The sequence below is a fragment of the Lissotriton helveticus genome, chromosome 1_1 (genome assembly GCF_964261635.1).
Source record: "Lissotriton helveticus chromosome 1_1, aLisHel1.1, whole genome shotgun sequence".
NCBI classification, from domain to species: domain Eukaryota; kingdom Metazoa; phylum Chordata; class Amphibia; order Caudata; family Salamandridae; genus Lissotriton; species Lissotriton helveticus.
The window spans coordinates 1876194429-1876214820 of record NC_136057.1 but is presented as its reverse complement, the minus strand read 5'-3'; the positions used below and the strand labels follow the sequence as shown (position 1 = coordinate 1876214820).

At 43.7% G+C, this 20392-nt stretch overlaps 1 protein-coding gene across 1 annotated transcript in view; it reads right to left on the bottom strand.

The window, feature by feature from the left end:
- Positions 1-5892: 5892 nt before the first annotated feature.
- BRINP2 (BMP/retinoic acid inducible neural specific 2) overlaps positions 5893-20392 on the bottom strand; it is a 254992-nt gene continuing 240492 nt past the window's right edge. The window contains exon 8 of the mRNA XM_078642029.1: positions 5893-8231. Within this exon, the coding sequence (XP_078498155.1) occupies positions 7112-8231 (1120 nt within the window). The 3' untranslated portion in view covers positions 5893-7111. The remainder of the gene's footprint in view (positions 8232-20392) is intronic.

Here is a 20392-nt window from a genome sequence, read left to right as displayed (position 1 = left end):
ACTTCCTGCTGTAATCGCGTGATCTCTTCGTCCCTGGCATGGCCAGCGTCCTCCACCGTGGTCACTCTATCTCCCAGTCCATCAACCTCCCTTCGTATCTCTCGGACCTCACCTGCCACTTCCTGCTTGAGCGTTTGGAAATCTTCCCGCAATGAACTGAAGAGGGATTCAAGGAAGGATCTCGTGACCGGTCGCTCCCCTCCACTCGCCCCCTGGGAGCCACCCGGGTGGCTTGGAGACGGCTGACCCCGATCTTGTCTCGCATTGCTCCTGCCCAACATGTCCGGCAGGGTGCGTTCCCCCTTCTTGGACCCTCTGTTGCTCGCCATTTTGTCTGCTAGGGTGCCTTCTCAAACGCTCGGTGGGGCTTCGTTCCAACCACTGGTATACGCCTCAAGCCGAGCCGTCGCTCCCCCACACCTCACCACCAATGAACCAGCGGAGTAGCCCGCACTATCAACAGAGCTCTTCCGATGAATTATGGAGCAGGCTGTGATCTGATCACTCCGGGGACTGGATTCCCACCCGGGTCTCCAGGCCCGACCGGCCTAGTCCTGTTCTCTCTTCCACCATGGCTAGCACCACAGGCGCGATCTCCAGGTCTCCCGCTCCTCGGGGGGGCCCTCCTCGAGCCGGCCCGGTATAGCCTTCCCCGTAATGTCAGCAGGGGGGACCGTGCCTAGCGTCCAGCGTGCCACCGCACCACTGCCAAGTCCGTGTGGGCGGCACCTCACCAAGCGCCTCGATCCCGGCCTCTCCGAAGCGATGCTGGCCCAGGGGTCGGTGTCGGAGGAAGGGCCGGCCTCAGGAGTACACAGGCAGCCGAGCCCCTCCGCAGCCGGCAGCTAGAGCACCCTACCTCTGCTCCTCCGGGGCTCCAGGAGAGGCAGGCCGCAGCCTCGGCTTCACGCGGGGGACCTCCCCCAGCGGCGTCACCAAGCTCCTCGACCCCCCGCGGGGCACCCGCAGATCCGGGGGTGTAGCCTCGCACCCAGGGGGCCCCCGCTGATGGGCCGATGGGCAATCACCACTCCCGTCGTCCTCCGGCGTCTCCGAGGTCCGGGGGCACAGGCCAAAGCCACGGCCTTGCGTAGCGTCTGGCCCCGAGGCTCGCTCCTCCGTCCCCCCGCCTCCGGGGACCAAGCGACTCAGGCCCTCGGGAATCGCTGTAGGGTGGGGTGAGAATGTCCGGGAACAGGGGGGGGGAAACGGCAGCCCCGCTGCGGTCACCAAGGCGGACGTGCGGTAGAAGCAAGCTCCGGCTCCACCTCCGGTCCGAGCCCCGGGCCTCTCCCGTTCCCAGCAATGGTTCCGAGTCCGGGACAGTTCAGCCACAGATACAGGCGGTCGCGTCCCCCTTGGCAGGCACACCGGCGTCCTACTCCGTCGCCACGCCTAATGCAGCGTCCCGGGGGGGAGATCAGTGCAATACCAGCAGGTTAAGGGCCCAGGGCCGGCGGAGCTCACAACGAGTGCGACCACTCAGCCCGCCATCTTGGCCACGCCCCCCCCAATTTTTTTTTATAAAGGTTTTCTGAGCAGGCACAGTAAACATGGCAGCCGCTCAGCAAACTTTCAGTGCCTTTAAGTTTAGAGCAACAACCGTGGAAGCCAGAGTATTCTCTGCAAGGCCGTGAAAATCTCTAAATATGCTGGGCAGTAGTCCGGCCCATAATTACAGATGGCTGGTTGCCTGCCAAACTCTAAATCAGGTCCTTAATTTGATTAGAGGCAACACTAGGTCCCTCTAAATAATATACACAAGATACAGGTGGCAAAACATTCATTTCGTGGCCAAACAATTATGTTGTAAGCATTGTGGCAAATGAAACCATAATGGCATTTCAGTGAACCATTTACAATAAATGGAAACAATTATACGTGTCTGGCCTTTCCAATTTAATTTCACGTTGTAAAGCCTGAACCACCTGAACAAAGAGATTTCAATCCAACATTTCCATTTCCACGTGACACAAAAATATTACATTTGCCTCTCCTCTGCCTGTACTTAATCTCTGCACTGATTACACAATCAAAATAACATCAGTTTCTGGGCAAAGCGGGATCTTTCAGACTACTCGATATTTGAATATTATTACATTTTACTATCACCACAAACTTAACACAGTAATGAAATTGCCAATCTGCATTTTTCCACTAACTTGACATTTATCCATCACTGACTCACCGATAAATTACTTTTCACAAGCCATCATCTACAATCTGGCTCCTCAATACATTTCTATCATTTACTGGGATAAAAAAAATAAAACATAAGAGGTTTACCAATGATCCATAAAAATAATGTACATTGCTAAAAAGTGAAGACCTCAACGATGTCTTTTTCTAATCCCTTAAATACAATGTTCATCTAAATTCCACAATCAAAACCATCTAACTCCAATATCATACCTTTCTCCTGTCCTGTGTTTCCTGCTTGGCCCAATGTAGTTTTCCCTACTGGTAGCCTAGCTGTGCACATTGTAGGACCCATTTTTCCTCTGCAAACGTTACTAAATAAGCTTGTATGTTTTTTTGCCACATTGTACTTTCACACAGAACCTGTATATGCTTTTGCTCTCTCTGTTATGTTCCTGGGATTTAGTCAGAACACCACAGAGAAGGTCAAACAACAATGTCCCTTGTTATTCTTTCTGGCTAGGCACTAGCACCTTGAAATAACACAAGAATGCAGATGTTGTTTATGTGCACCCATGTCCTATTATGTAAATGAGCACATGAGCCAAAAACACACACATGGAAGGAGAGTTCTGAGACAAGAGCACTCTATCTGCTGCGATGTAGTGCGTCCATCTGTATATGCTAAGGTACGGGATCTGACAGTAATCCCAGAGATCTTTTATTTATAATCATCTAGCTTTAGTATCAGGGAAGGGGTGTTAGGTTAGTTTGTCTTTTAAAATGATAGGGCTTTTCATGGTATATGGATTATTAACCATGCTAACAGTATTTTTATTATGCTTTTTTTTTCTAATTGTGGCACGTATACTGTATTTCAGAGCACAATAGTTTAAATAAATGTGCCTTTGTGTCTCCTGGTTATCTTATTGTGGACAAGTACGAGTGAGGAGAACCAACAGGTGTGGCCTGCCACCGCAATCCCTGAGAGGGTCGAGAGGGTTGTGTTCTGGGGTGTCAATTCACTTGTTTCTCTGCTAAGGTTACGAGGGCATGTGAGGCAGTATAGCTAATCAAACTCGGACTCATAGATACTGAGATAGTATGGTAACTCAGTCCCTACATGCCGATGTTCTATGGTTCCAAGCATAGTTCTGTTCCAGAGCAGAATCCCTGCAACAGAAAATACTTAATTTCACAAATTGTCTTGTTGAAGGTCTCTTTGGATAGATGATTGAAAATCAAGTGTTGTACTCTGAAAGTAGTTTTCTTGATGACTTCAACATTAATTTAATTACAACCTGACTTGTTGGGCACAAGTGGTCTTCAGAAGCAATTTGAATTTGATCAACTTTCACTTCACTCCCTCATAAAAAGCTACAAACATCCTAAACGTGATAATCTCTCACCCAAGCAACCTACATCATGCAGCCTATAAAGGGAAACTGGTGCAATCCTCCCCTACTGCCATTCAACATAAAACTGGACCGTCTAGCTTGCATTGTCCACATCATTCCCAAAATCTGGAAATTACCTCTAAATGCCCATTTTCCTCTAGTTCAAAAACATCAAAACCATAATTCCTGTAAACTTTGAATTAAAAGAATCCAATACAGTATTCCGTTCCACACTCCACAAATCACCTTCTTAGTCATCCATAATAAGTCGTCATAAGGGTCAACCTAAGAAAAACAAAGCATAGGTAGTACTCAGAAAAGCTCTTCACAACCACTCTCCTGACTACAACTGACAAGAACATTTACAAAAGCAGAAAATTTCAAAACAAACCCTCTTTCTTTTAAAAAGAAGTGCAGGATGCTTCTCAACACCTTAGGACCTTTTAAAAAATCAGAGACTATGTCAAACCAAAAATCAATCCTACTCTGAATAATGCATCCAATGATAATCTAAAAAAGCATCATATAATACATCAATGTCACAGAGGAAACCTACACATGTTAACCTCAGCTGTATAAATTCAAACATGAATGGTTAAAATGCACTCCATTATACAAAGAGGATCTGTGGAAATGTATGGGGGCATCAAACCCTCTGTGCACCACCTGGATCCTCTACCATCTACCCTCCGCCCTTACTTTCATTTAAAAAACTCTCCACTAGCCCATGGATCTATTCCCGACTTTTAAACATTAGTGAACGAACTGCACACATAAAAAAATCTCAACTGCTGAAGATGTCATGACCAATATACATCTCTCATGTCATGTCCTCTGCCAAGGAAAGACAATTACGAAAACAATAGCTATTCAACTCATCTTGTCAATCTGTACAAGGATCTGCTGTGTCCCTAGTGGAAGGGATCAGGGCTTTCCATCCTTCAGTATGTCGTTGGGATGCAATAATACTCGAGAACAGCCGCAGGCTGTGGAGGGAGTTACGGTGGGGCAGGGAGGCGGGGCAGGGGAGGGCCATGGTGGGGGGTGCTAAAAACCGGCATATGGATAATTGCAGGTAAGTAAACAATTTAATTAATAAAACGAATTTGGTAGTGCGCCTTGCATCGCAAAATGCGATGCAGTGCGCGCCACAGGCATTCACTCATCCTGATACTAATCCATCATTTTGGCCCACCATGCCATCTCAGTTTGGACCCAGCCATATGCAATTCAGTCTTGACCCTGCTCCAATGGGAACAGTCCAGTCTGAACTGCCAAGCCAGGTCCTCCTTGAACCACAATACAAGCAACCTGAGACCGGTGTCACCCTGATAATTGCTCATCTGCCAGCTATAGGTTGATTCCAGTGGAACAGTGGAACAGTAAGCATGGGACCCATGTCTAGACATATCCATCGACATACCCATCACACTTAGGGTGTCAATTATAACAATAAGGTGATGGATGGGATTCCTGAATGAATCCCAACCACTAGCATTCGCTTGTGCTGCATCCCAGTCCCTCGTTTTTAGTCTACCATGCCGCCTTGGTTTAGAGCAGGTTCAAGACTGATGCGTTTGTTTGTGTACAAACTGAGGTGGCATGGGGGTGAGGTCTAATCTTTAACAGCCTTGTGAATCTTAAAAACAAGTGTTCACCATTCTTAAGTGCATTTTTAAAGAGTTCCATAAAGATGACCCTTACTTGCGAAAGGAACTTTCTCAAACTGTCTTGTTACTGAATAGAAAATGATGGTTAATAAGTTATGGTTGTAGAGCTTATATTTCCGGGTAGAAGGTGTTATATAGATGTTAAAGCGGTGTCAGCATTCACGTTGCAAAAGGTGACATGATGAACCCCTGTAAAGAATGTACTAATGCTAGTGCTACTTAGCAATGCTGCTGCTGTTGCTACAGCAATAGTACTAGTGAAATCAGAAAACTACAGGTGAGAACTAACAGGAGAGGGTCCACATTTCCATATACCCAAACATGCCACCAGGAGGAAACTCCCTTCACATTCTGTTAGACATAGAAATATACTGGGAGTTTGGGTCCCTTTAGGGAAACCACTGTGAGGCGGGACAGAGGAATAAAGCTGGGCTTCTAGTATAGAGAATGTGAATTTAATCAGGCTTGCAGGACCTGGAGAGACTCCCACTAAATTGAGGGTATGCAAGAACAACCACACACTAGATCAAGACCTGATTCCCCCCCCCCACACAGTTTTCCCCCATCTGTTTCATTCTTTCTTTCTTTCTTTTTAGGAGAGATCAGACATCCATATTTCTTTTCACTCTCACCTCAATCTGAATCTCCGACGCTCCAAGTAAACAACTTTTACAGAATTTGATTTTCCTATTTTATTCTGTAGCACAGATTTAGATGTTTAACAAGGTATTGTTTGAATAATAACCTTCCAATACATTTCAATGTTCATGGTTTAATTATGAGTTTTTTAAATTACAATCATAACCAAGTTGAGCAGTTCACCCAGGCCCAAAGACAGGGCAAGCCTAAGAAACTAGACTCAGATGTGGACAACCCAAGGAAATTACCTCATTGCTGGAAACTTCATACAAAATTACCCAGCACATGTGAACCTATGAAAACAAACCAAGGGAATATTCCTCAGTCCCGGAGAACTCCAAGAAATAACCAAGTATTGGGGAACTCATAAACAGGAATCCAGAAAGAGAGAACCCGAGAAAAGGCCAGCACAAGTGAACCCCCAAAACTACTCAATCACTGGAGTACTCACAGTAAGTCATTCAGCACTGGACAACCCGGGAAAAGAAATTCCAGAACTGGAGAGTATTTAGGAACAAACCTTTTACTGGAGGTCCCAGGGAAATAATTCTGGCACCAGCGAGCTGTTTAATATAACGCTGTACAGAATATGCCATGAAAGCAATACAGCACTGGGGTAGTAACCAAGCCCTGGATATCCCGGAGCACCGATTCCCCACAAAGGAGAGACCAAGAAATTACCCTCTGTAGAGTCTAGGGAAGAAGATCCACACTGCATATTTTTACCATGGGCCAGAATATGCATGGGTAAAGCTGGCCTAATTTGAATTGGATTGTCCAGTGAAAAATTCCCAGCACTGGAGATCCAAATGAAACTAACCTGGCACTGTACAATCAAGGTAACTAAAGCAATCACTGAATAAATCACTTCCATGTCTCCCAGGGAGTGACCTTCCTCTGTAAAAGAGTGCTATATATGTAGAACGCAGTAACATAACTAGGGGTGGTACATGGAATTGATTCTCAGCAGAGCAGTTTAGGGTCCTTACAAACTAGAACCTAGGGAATGGTCGTCACATGTGGTGGATGTGGCGGACAGCTCCTCCAGCAGTGCAGATTCCAAGGAGGTTAGCCACACAACCTGTATGTTCCCAACAACTAGAGGTTCCAGAATATTTTCTGTTAGCAGTGAAGATCCCAGGTTAAGCAACCCATGAAACTGAACATCCCAAGGGCAATGAGGGTCCCAGGCAGGCATATAGTGTCCCACAAAGGCTAACCCAAAGCAGTTGAGGTTTTAGTGAGGCGTTCGCAGTCTTAGAGAGGCTAGCTGCACAGCTTGGCCGTCTCATACTCTACAGAGTTTGGCAGTCTAGCATTAAAGGCCCTTAGGGAGCTTTGGATCCTACCAACTTCGTTGATGGGCAGCTTGAGCCTGTGCCGGAGAAGGCAGGTGAAGAAGTCGAGACGGGTGGGACCAGGTGGGGAAAGACTGTTCACTCTATCCCTGAGTTCTAGCAGTTCCATCATGACCCTATCCCGTGGATCACTAGTATATGGGTACTCCACTTGCAGCGTTAGATCCCGAATGGCCTGCTGGTCAAAGGGCAGGCTGTACCCAAAAACCTGTAAACTGTTAATCTTCATATAGCCCAAGTTCCTGGAAGGGTCAGGTGCCTCCAGCGGCTCATAGTACAATGTCTGATTAGTGCTTTCATCTTCCACTTTAATTCGGCTCCTCAGATAGACATGTACTGTCTCAAAGAAGGACTTCCATCTATTGCCCAGAGTGAGCGTCCAGTTCTGGCACTGTGAAGACGAGTCCGTCTTAGTCCTTACCCAGTCTGGGTAGCTCCCTTCACCCACGGGCATGAACCAGCTTTCAGAGTGACTTCCCCCAAAGGGGTTGACGTAGATTGCCATGATGGGCTCAAGAGTGCTGTTCTTCGTGAGGCACACCTGCAGGGATATGCCAAGCAGTATGTGCAGCAGTCCCGGTCGGTACTTGTTTGATTTGAAGGTGAGCAGCATCCTTTTACGCCAAGAAGGGTCAAACCAAACACCCAATCGGAGGTCGTTGCTTATGAAGATGGCATTGGCCAGGAGAATACGAGGGTCTCGTCGCTGCAGAAGATACTTCTGTTCCAGGTCAGGCAGGTCTGCCTCCAGCCCCAAGTAGCGCTCAGGAGCATCTGCTACTTCTGGTTGGCACTGCCCATGGATGGCAACATAGCCCATGTTGCAGCTACTGCAGCGGCTGGCATCCTCTGTTTCGCAGCTTGTACAGGAGGAGCCCTCCCCCACGGTGCATGGGATTGAGCCCTGGCACAGAACTTGTTTGTAAGGACAGATGCAGGTCTTGCTGTGCTCTAGGAATGCCCCTTGGAAGCCACTTTCACTGCAGTATAGTAGTGACTGCACCCGACTCCACCAGTAAGACAAAGGCCTGAGGAAAACACAAATAAATAGATTATTTTTACCAGCCTAGAAATGTAACAACAATGAACACAAAAAATACACTATTAGGAAAGGCGATGTGGTGTATTGGCTATGCTGTTGACTTTGAACCTGGAGATCTGGGTTTGAATCCTGGGACTTGTTTGAAAATTGTGAGATTCTGGGCAAATAACTTGATCTCTGTGCATCAAAAGTGAATTATAATCCAGAGTCATAATTCAAAAGATATAATAATTTACAGCACTTCATTGCTTCTTGGCTAGGTTGCACTTTATAAATATCAATGCACGCATTAGGGACCAATAAAACTAGTGAAGTGGAATTTCCACCAGTCTTATCCTGGATCACTAAGAGGGTCATAGGGCATTTCACAAACAGAAAGATTGTCTCTTTTTACTCAATGTGTATTATTATTAAACAAGTGCAAAAATAGGTGGCTCAGCACTACTGTTTTCTTGCTGTAACAATATGAAAATCAACTCTATACAATTTAATTCAACTGATCAATGTAACACAAAGACTCTATTGTGTTTATTCAAAAGAAGAGATTTCTTTACTCATTTTCTTTATTTTTTTTAAAACCATCTTTTTTGACTCAAACGTAGCCAACTTGTTTCGTCCCAAAGGACTGCTTCAGGGCTTCAAACAGAGGTTCTTCTAGGTAAAGCAGTGGGCATGAGATTTCATAGTTTAAGTTGTACAGTGAATTTGTCCACAATGTAAAATTTCCCTAGGCCTTTTAATGAGACAGTATCCGTGAGTGGATGGCCCACTTGGTGGTAAGTGTTCTCAGACTAGATTTTTTCCAAAACCAAAAATATCAGTTAGGGCATCGCAGTCATTGTTCCATTTATGGATTCAGTGTCCTTCTATGGGACCGATGAGTCTGTTAGCACATGATGAAGGTCCTGTGGTGTAATGTCTCTGAAGGGTTTTTAGTCAGGGAAAAGAAAGAAAGGGCGCACTGCTGAAAGTGCACGCAAGAGTTTCTAGAAATCCTGGTTAGAGATGTGGTGCATAAACGGGTGAGGGGATCAGCCCTTTAACCCCTCCAATGTTTGTCGGCCGAGGCCAGCACACCAGAAAATTACAACGCGATACACTTGCACACAACAAATATTTTACAACAAATTGTGTCTATGTAGACACTAATGTACAATTGAAGCAAAAACAAAGCATGTGAGATCAACCGGTCCTTGTGAAATACAAGGACCGGTTGATCTCACATGCTTTGTTTTTGCTTAAATTGAACATTAGTGTCTACATAGCCATAATTTGTTGTAAAATATTTGTATGACAAGAAAATAGTAGTGGTGAGCCCTCTTTTGTTGTAATTGTTTATGGAGTCTCTCCCATGTGGAAGACGAAGGGAGCTTTTCTTCTGGACTCGTGCACTACCCTGATCTATTGTAATCCTTGCCCACTAAAGTGTTAGGTGCCACTTTAAATATCTGCACCAGATCTATTACACGCCAGTTCAGTTGCACAGATTTGAGTTGCGGGACAGCGTTAGTTGTGTGCGGTGTAGACAGGAGGATGCAGACTTCCTGCACCTCGTGTGGGTTGTGCTGGTATACAGGCTTTTTGGGCCAATGTTGCGAATGTGCTCACGAAAGTGGTGCTGGAGTCGGTGCCGTGTTCGCCCGCCGTGTGCTCTTTAGGTTGGGTTAATGGCCCTAAGCCATGCAATAGGCATTTAGTGGCTGTTTCCACGCTGTTTGCCAAGTCGGTGATTGCGCAATGCTGGGGGGCTAAAACCCTACCAACAGTCAAAAGATGGATACGAGACTTACTTTGTTGCAGGGAGCTGCTGGGAATTTATGCGGAGGAACTGCCCGTAGCCTCATGCCCCATTAACGGGATACCTATTAGGCAATCCAGACTTACAGTAGGGGACTGTAACAATGTGATACTTGCTTGAGGTGGTGGGTAGGGGGGTTCAACTTGCAACCAGTGTTCATGTCTTCATCTATTTGTATCAACGGGCTCCAACGATTCATTAAGTGCCAGCTTTTGGGGGTGGGGGGAGGGGGGGTAGGTTGGGGAGGTGCTCAATGCAGGATATGTTTTTTGTTCATATTCAGGAAAAAATACTTGTATTGTATATAGAAGCTAGTAGATCTGACGTGCCCCATTTAGGTTTTGTAATCACTCCCTGATACAAGCTGTACAATAAAAAGAGTTTTGAAAAAAAAACTGTTAGGCGCGGTGTTCTTTTGCCTCAGCCTCTTTGTATAGATTATTTATCATCATACAAGTGCTACTCCTTTTCCCAGAGAGGTGAAAAGCAATGCCATCCCTTTTGGGATTACAACACGTGACAAGTTTCTGATCCAACTAAACTAATATCCATCGCTAAATTGAGCTGGTCGTTACAGGTGGGGCCCACTGATTCTCATTTTTGAGGATCAGCACTTATTTTCCCTCATCAGAATTTGACCCAGAATAAGAGGCATAACACAACAGGGGGAAAGGAGGAAGAGAATTATGAAACAACATTGACAAAGAAAGAAAGCAAGGATAAAAATGAACATAAAAGAATGAGATAAATGGGTAGTGAGTGTCTGGTGGTGGATGAAAGAGGCATAATGTGGAATCAAGACTAGGGATCCTTGGTGTTCAGCATCCCGGACATTCAATAGCGTCTCCCTTAGGATTCTGAGCTATACTTTGGGTAGCAGGACTTATTCTTTTACAAATCCATCACTGCTACTATCCGTGCTATGTTGTAAGTACATAGCTATGCCTAAATAGTTTTTGGTTTAGGCTCTATAATAGAATTGTAGTATATGTTTTACAAACGCCGTGTTGGACAAGTCTACTCCCATTCTGGTCCACCAGACTTCTCTGGTAAACACAATCTCTAATTCATTTATTTGCACTCTCCTTTGAGACAAAGGGCCATTTTCAGGTCCTGCTGATGATGGCTTTAGCTTTCAATGCTGACATAATACATAAACAGCAATGATAATTCTATGAAATGCTTAGACTTGTAGAGAGTTCTGTGATTCTAATTGGCGTTCATTCACCCTTGCAAAGTGCACTGTCAATTCATGAAGTTTATTGTTGCAACATTAGAATATCACAAATACAAGAAAGGTGATGAGAAGTATGCTTGCAAATAGTCTAAACCACTAGCAATCATTCTGGTCCGCTACTCTAGACAGAAGCCCACCTTATGCAAATCAGTACCAACCCCGCATCTCGTGGTAATAGTCCCTTCTGGACTGCCAGATGAGGCCTTGTTCAGAAGGTACCACCAACAACTCCAGATTAGTTTCAGCATTGGTAGGCCTCATCAGTGAAGCATATCTTTTTGTATTCAGTGGATCAGAAAGTCAGGGACCCACATTTTAGCACACCCCTTGCCACTCTAAGGGCATAACATTAGACACACAAAAGGTGATAATAGGAGGAGTGCTTGCAAATAGCCTAAACCATTGGCAATCACTCTGGGTAGTACTCCAATCTGTTTTTCGTCAACTGTGCCAGTCTAGATGGAGGCCCATCTTGTGGAAATCAGTACTGACCCAGATTCTCATGGCAACAGCTCATCCTGAACTGCTAGGCAAGGCCTCCTCAAGAACATACTGTAGGCTGCCTCAGCAATGGACTTCTCTTCAGGGGCAGAGTGAGTACTGATTTGCATAAGGTTGGTCTCTGTTTAGAGTGGCATGGTGGGTGAAAAATGATTGATTAGGTGTTTACACAGAGTGATTGCCAGTAGTTACACTATTTGAAAGCATTCCTGCCATCATCTTTTTGTGTGTTTGATAAAGCACCTGTAGAATATGCCTTCTCTGCATTTCATTGATGGTCAAGGCTGTACATCAGGTGCATTTTGTAATTGCACTGTGTGGAGGACTTCCATGCCTGGTGTCTTCCTTGTGTTACATCGAACCACTACACTGCATTGCAACCTTGGGGCACTAACCCACTCAACTTCACTGCATCTTAGGAATCTTATAAGCACACAATATGTCATGGGAGCACTAACAAACCACACTGCTTTACACTAAAGAGACATTCAGGGGCAGATTTATATGTTGGCAGACTGATATATTGCAGTCAGGGTGATGGAATCATTTAATATATAACCTTGATCTCACCTCCACCCACCAAATGATGAAATGACCGAGAGGCTGGTGGTCATTTCTTAAAGTGTTGCCAAGAACTGCCATCAAGGCAGTTCCTGTCAATGCTTTTTACAGTTCGGTGCAGCGCTCCGTCAACATAATGGAGCCCTGCACCAAACAGTTTACTTTTTTATTTAAAAAAATAAATAAATCCCAAAGTGGTGACAGGCAGTAAAAACTGCTATCTGTCCGCTCATCCACATTAGGTGGACAGACATGTAGCCAATTCTCTGATGAACCTTAATCCATCAGGCCGTCAAGGCAGTTTTGCCACAGTGAAAATGGGGCAATCTAATATGATCCGCTCACTTTTAAATTGGGTGGGTGGACCATAATGTTGGTGATATGCAAACTCAGTTGCTGTTACGATGGAGTATGCTTATTGGCAACATTTAAATCGGCACCAAATCACCACTATGCATTACTTTCTAGAGATACCAACCCACCATACTGCAGTGTATTCCATGGAGACTAACCCGTTACACTGTTAGACACAATGCACTCCTTCCAAGGAATACTAAGTAACTTCACTGCACTTCATCCGAGGCACAACCATCACCATATTCTATCGATACTAACCCACTGCACCGCATCATGGACAATAACTAATAATGTTGCATTGAATCCTAAGAACACTATTCACCACACTGCACTGCATCCTCAAAATATAACTAATTACAAAGTACCAGATATCGCTTCTCATTTCAAGCAAGCCAGGGTGACGTCACAAGCAAAGATCACTGCAGTCTGGTACATGTCCCACATAATCTTATCCTATGCACAATACCCTATCAAAATGTCCTACATCACAACAGCACTAATGTACCACTTTGCATTGCATTTTACGGGGCACAAAAAAATTACACTGCACTGTACACTTAGGCGACGAGTCACAGAACTAACTTACAACACAATCCTAAACTTACTACTTTTGGTATTCACAGAAGGCATTTAGTAGTCTTAAATTAGGATTTTGTCTTAAATTAGGATTTTGTCTTAAATTAGGATTTTGTCTTAAATTATACTTAAGACAAAATCCTAATTTAAGACAGAATCCTAATTTAGGACAAAATCTTAATTTAGGACAAAATCCTAATTTAGGACAAAAATCCTAGCGTAAAACAAAATCCTAATTTAAGTCAAAATCCTAATTTAGGACAAAATCCTAATTTAAGACAAAATCCTAATTTAGGTCTATGAAATGCCTTCTGTGAATACCAAAAGTAGTAAGTTTAGGATTTTGTCGTAAATTAGTTCTGTGAATCAGGCCCATTGATTCTTAAGACAGCCAAAAGAAACTCACCAAAAACACTAAGGGGCATATAACCAACAAATAGCGATATTTATCGCTAAGTAGGGTTAGCGGCAATATTTTTATCGCCGCGCATCACTGTTTTTTATCGCTGAGATAACTTGCTATTAGCAAGGTTTATCTCAAAAGCGATAAAAATCAGGCGAAATGCATGAATATCGCTGAGAATACAGCGATATTCACGCATTAGCGACTAAATGCTCTTAGCCATGTTATCCACCTCCCATTGGATAGCATGGCTAAGAACTGGTCTGAGCAGGCGTTAGTTTTTGGCGATAGCGGGAATATTTCCATCGCTACGCCTGTCTTGCTAATAGGCGTTAGCGACGTTAGCGACTGCTTTCAGTCGCTAACAGGTTGGGTACACCCATTTTGCATGTCATTAGCGATAAACATCGCTGACATGTAAAGCGGGCCCCGAACATCAGTTAGAGCTTGCTAATAGGGTGATGATAGTATCGCCGCTAAAGCGGCTATAATGTCATTTCGCCAGGCTTGGTAATATGCCCCTGTGTTCCATGCAGAGGATAGTAACCCACCACAGTGAACTCTGAGGACACACCACTTTATTGGGTAACAAGAGACAACAAAGCACTGCATCCTTAATAAGATATATTGCCACAAAGTACTTCATCCTAAGTACACTAACATATCTAGCTCCCTGTATCGACACTGTACTGCATTCGGAGGACTGTAGTGCACTAATCTAGATTGCGGTCTAAGTACATTACCCTACCATCCAGCACTGCATAGTAAGGACACTCATGAGACTAAATCACCACAGAGCTCTGTATTGTAAGACAACCAACATACCTAGCTGCCTGCAGTGACTCCGTACTACAAGAGGGGAACAGTATTGTAATAATCTATACTGCATCCCAGGAACATTAAGCTACCGCAGAGCACTGCATAATAAGGACACTGATGATACTAAATCATCACAGCGTGCTGCATTCCAAGGACACTAACATGCCTAGCTGCCAGTAGTGACACTGCAATACATTCGGGAAACAGTAGTGCACCAATCTAGATTGCATCCTAGGTCCATTCACCTACCACAGAGCACTGAGTAATAAGGAAACTGATGATACTAAATTATCACAGAGAACTGCATTCTGAGGACACTAACATACCTAGCTGCCTGTAGTGACACAATACTGCATTCGTGGGACAGTAGTGCACCAATCTATATTGTGTCCTAGGTACATTATCCTATCACAGAGCACTGCATAGTAAGGACACTAATGTTACTAAATCACAACTAAGCACTGCGTCATAAGGGCACTAACATACCTAGCTGCCTGTAGTGACACTGCACTGCTTTCGGGGAACAATAGTGCTCCAACCTAGATTGTGTCCTAGGTACATTATCCTATCACAGAGCACTGCATAGTAAGGACACTAATGATACTAAATCATAACTAAACACTGCGTCATAAGGGCACTAACATACCTAGCTGCCTGTAGTGACACTGCACTGCTTTCGGGGAACAATAGTGCTCCAACCTAGATTGTGTCCTAGGTACATTATCCTACCATAGAACACGGCATAGTAAGGACACTAATGAGACTAAATCACCACAGAGCACTGCGGTGCATCCTAAGGACACTATCATACCTAGCAGCCTATAGTGACATTGCACTGCTTTCGGGGTACGATAGTGCACCAATCTAGATTGTGTCCTAGGTACATTATCCTACCACAGAACACTGCATAGTAAGGACACTAATGAGACTAAATCACCACAAAGCACTCGGGCGCATCCTAAGGACACTATCATACCTAGCTGCCTGTAGTAACACTGCACTGCTTTCGGGGTACGATAGTGCACCAATCTAGATTGTGTCCTAGGTACATTATCCTACCACAGAACACTGCATAGTAAGGACACTAATGAGACTAAATCACCACAAAGCACTCGGGCGCATCCTAAGGACACTATCATACCTAGCTGCCTGTAGTAACACTGCACTGCTTTCGGGGTACGATAGTGCACCAATCTGGATTGTGTCCTAGGTACATTATCCTACCACAGAACACTGCATAGTAAGGACACTAATGAGACTAAATCACCACAAAGCACTGCGGTGCATCCTAAGGACACTATCATACCTAGCTGCCTGTAGTAACACTGCACTGCTTTCGGGGTACGATAGTGCACCAATCTAGATTGTATCCTAGGTACATTATCCTACCACAGAACACTGCATAGTAAGGACACTAATGAGACTAAATCACCACAGAGCACTGCAGTGCATCATAAGGACACTATCATACCTAGCTGCCTGTAGTAACACTGCACTGCTTTCGGGGTACGATAGTGCACCACTCTAGATTGTGTCCTAGGTGCATTATCCTACCACAGAACACTGCATAGTAAGGACACTAATGAGACTAAATCACCACAAAGCACTGGGGCGCATCCTAAGGACACTATCATACCTAGCTGCCTGTAATGACACTGACCTTCTCACACCGTACTGCATCCGGGGGACAGGATCACAAATACATTGCATCCAAGGTATATTAACCTACAAGAGAGCCCTCTATCATAGGGACACTAATCCACCCAGTTGCACCCTAGTGGCACTAAGTCACCAGACTGTACTGCATCCTACGGACACTAACAAGCCCAACTGCCATTAGTGACACTGACCTCTCCACAGTGCACTGATTCCGGGTGACAGGAGTGCACCAGCCTACACTGATTCATAAGTGAGAGAGCACTCCATAATAAGACACTAAGGGCCACATGTATCAAACAATTTTGCCTTCGCAAAAGGTGTAAATCTGTAATTTCACCTGTTTGCGAATGCAAAATGTCCTTTCAGGATATATGAGAGGCTTCATGGTCGCAACTTTAGGGAATCACAAAAATAGCAATTACCTAAAATTGCAAATACAAACAAGGAACAACATTTAGCAATTCCCATAGCACATGTACCAAGCATTTTCTAAATGCAAACTGTGCATTTAGGAAAATGCTAATACCAATTATCTTCAAGTGGATGGTAACCATGTGCAAATTTTGAAAAATGCACAAAAATGCATTTTTAAAAGTGATGTGCACTGCACACATGCAGGGCATGTGGGTGCTTTAAATGTGCACATTTTTTGGGGGAGGGGTGCTTCAGAGGGTCTTCAGGCCCTTTGGCACCCGTGGCTTTGCATTACCTAATTTGCGATTACCAATTAGGTAATCACAAATTAGCTAATGCAAAAGCATTCGAACAAATGGAGTGGTGTTACCTTATAATGATTCACTATTTACCGAATCGCTATTTGGTAATATTAAGGAATCGCTAAGTCTTAGGTGATTCCTTGCATACATAGCATTTTGCGATTACCAAATAGTGATTCAGCGAAAATCGCTGTTTGACAATCGCAAAATTCTTTTTAGAGACATGTGACCCGAATCCACCAGGCTGCACCACATTCACTGAATCACTTCGCTGCCCTGCATCCTTTAGAAGCTGAATACTTCACTATAATAACAGTTCGGATGCTACTGCCGAGATCAAGGCAGCAAAGACCACTGATGCATGTCTATGTCTAAAGTGCTGACTTCAAATTCTACCTGAACAGAGCATTGCAGATAAGAGCTCACTGAAGCATGCAGTTCGGCGCATTACTGCTGAATTAGGAAACAGGCCTTTAGGAACTCTCCCTATCTGTGCCTTTGTTTAATTAGCACTTGCACTCTCCATCTCTCCAAAGGGTGCTATTTTTCCAGACACTTGGTAAATAAAAATAAATCAGAGATAAGAAACATGGAATAACACCTTGTGGGCAAAAAAATGACAATCTCACATACCTCTGACAAACTTGCCTTCAGGGAATGAACAAATGACATTAGAAAATTTAAGTCTGTCTTTCTACCTGTTTATAACTCTTGCTAACTATAAGATTATTTCAGAGGAGATATTTACTAGGTCGCGCCTCAGTATATACATATTAGAAAACTTTAAGTAACTAAATTAGAGCGACATGTTTCTCACAGGCTGCAATTCCCATTTATAGTCACAAAATCAAACAACAAATACCAAGAGGTTTTATAACAAACAAACACTGCAGAGAAAAGTTATTTTCATTCCTGGTTAGAATACAAAGGAGGCAGAGACAGGGGAAACGAAAACAGCTTTCATAATGAAGCACATCAAGGGCTGTATTACGTAGAACTCATCGCCTGCTTTCTGTGCTTGCAGTGAGCCCATATTCCTGAATTAGGGAGTGATTTTCAGACATTTCAGCTCAAACAGTGAGCAGGGCTTGCCTCTCTCTGAGCTCCCTAAAATAATGCACTAAACTAAACACAGAGATGTGAGGTTAAATTAAATCACTTTACACAGGCACACTGTAAGCTCATAAAAACTAGGCTGGGCGGTAAATTCCGTTCGGCTCACGGAATTTGCGGAATTTGGGTAATTTTGCATTCCGCAGAGAACGCGGAATTGCCAAAAATTCCGCGATCCGCGGCTTTGCTGAATCTTTGCTTGTTCGCGCTTTCAAAATGCATGTTCATGACATATTTCCCCTTGAGCACGTGAACAGTGTTCGCGAATAGGAAAAAAGTATCGCAAACGGGCGGAACAACTAATTCCACGTGTTTGCAGAATTTATGCATGCTCGCAGCGATTTTTTACCGTTTTGCTAAGCTTTGCGTGGCGCGACTACGCAAATTCCACCCACCCCTAATAAAAACGTGCTCACCTCTGTGCGGAGCCAGTCCAGCCCATCATGATATGGCACTGGAACTCAAGAGGTATCAATTCCATTTAAAAACAATTCCCTATGTGGCTTTACAGTGGAAATATCTATCCAGGATAGTTTAGTGATTTTCCATAGCTTAAAAACAACATTTTTAAGACCGAGTCGGGAACAGGTCTACTTGAAAAATTTTTTTATTTCTCATCGCCAGTCATAATGTACTATTCCTGGTACTGACCTTATGTTAACACATCTGGGGACGAATCATGATGAGATTTTCCGGCGCAGCACAGAGCCGAGCATCTGTTTTATGCACTTGCAGGGGGTAAAGTGAATTAATTAACCCCATATTTCTCGGTTAGTGCTTCATTTTCAAACAGCACAGATCAGAATCAGGAAGAGGCAAATCTTGCCCACTGTTTCTGTACTATCAGAAAATAAACCACTAGCCCAGAGAACTACTGGGGTAAATTAATTGACTTTACCCCCTGCAGGCGCATAAAATAGGCGCTCGGCTGCGCGCTGTGACAGAAAAGTCCATCAAGAAAGGGCCCTTGCTGCTTGATGGAATTATGAGTTATTGTGGTTTTCTGACAGGTGTTCGTTCTCTTTTTATGACTTTGTTTTCTGTGGTGGTGTCACCAAATAAACAAATCTCAGGACTAAAGTAAGATATAATTATTGGCTTTGAGGACTCAAATACTTCCATTGGGCCTGGCTTTAATATGGTAAAGCAAGCAAACACAGGCATGCATAACACATGCTTCCATATAATAGCACATTAAACCCAGACCTTTTGGATTAGCTAATGCTTGTTTACTGTGTATTGCATGGTCCACCAAGTTACCCCCTCCGCTTTGTGAAAAGTAGCTCACGGCTTGAGAATTTGAGTAGGGGTTGATGTTTAATGCTGTCCTCCATGCCCCTTTATGTGTTATATATTGCTGCGCTTGTACCAGTGTCTCCTTGAGGTTTGTGCAATGAATAAATGATTCTGGAGGTTATCTCGGGATGTCCATGGTTGATGGGCCAGGTTAATTGTTTATAATGATACAGTATGTTTCCAATGGTACAGTGTGTTGTTTCTTATGGTGCAGGGTGTTGTTTCTAATGGTAATTTGTGTTGTTTCCAATGATACAGTGTGTTGTTTCTAATGGTACAGTGTGTTGTTTCTAATGCTACAGTGTGTTGTTTCTAATGGTACAGTGTGTTGTTTCTAATGGTACAGTGTGTTATTTCTAATGGAACAGTGTGTTGTTTCTAATGGTCCATGTGTTGTTTCTAAGGGCACAGTGTGTTGTTTCTAATGGTACAGTGTATTGTTTCTAATGCTACAGTGTGTTGTTTCTAATGGTACAGTGTGTTGTTTCTAATAGTACAGTGTGTTATTTCTAATGGTCCAGTGTGTTATTTCTAATGGTCAGCGTGTTGTTTCTAATGGTCCATGTGTTGTTTCTAATGCTACAGTGTGTTGTTTCTAATGCTACAGTGTGTTGTTTCTAATGAAATAGTGTGTAGTTTCTAATGGTACAGTGTGTTGTTTCTAATGGTACAGTGTGTTGTTTCTAATGGAACAGTGTGTTGTTTATAATTAGGGCTCCCGGTTTTATGGTATTTATTTTTTCCACATTTTCGTCTGTATTTATCCATATTTATTTTTGGGTCATGTTATCTGTATTTATTCACATTTATTTTTTGACGCAAGAAAAAAAACGCTAAAGCTTGTAATTTTCCACATTTATTTAAATTGACATGCACACTTGCACTAGGTTGTTATAGCTGTTTTTTTTTTTAATGGAGACTATGCTTAGTGCACTTTACATATTGGGAGTCAATTTCTCCCCTGTCCTCTAAGAAAAGATGCATTAATTCATGATTTTGATTAGGTCCCATTTGCGAAGCTGTCTTGCAAAATGTAAACGCATTACTACCTCTTTTACTCACATTTAATCGACCATCACAGAGAGTGTCTGCTTGAAGAATATCAGATCAT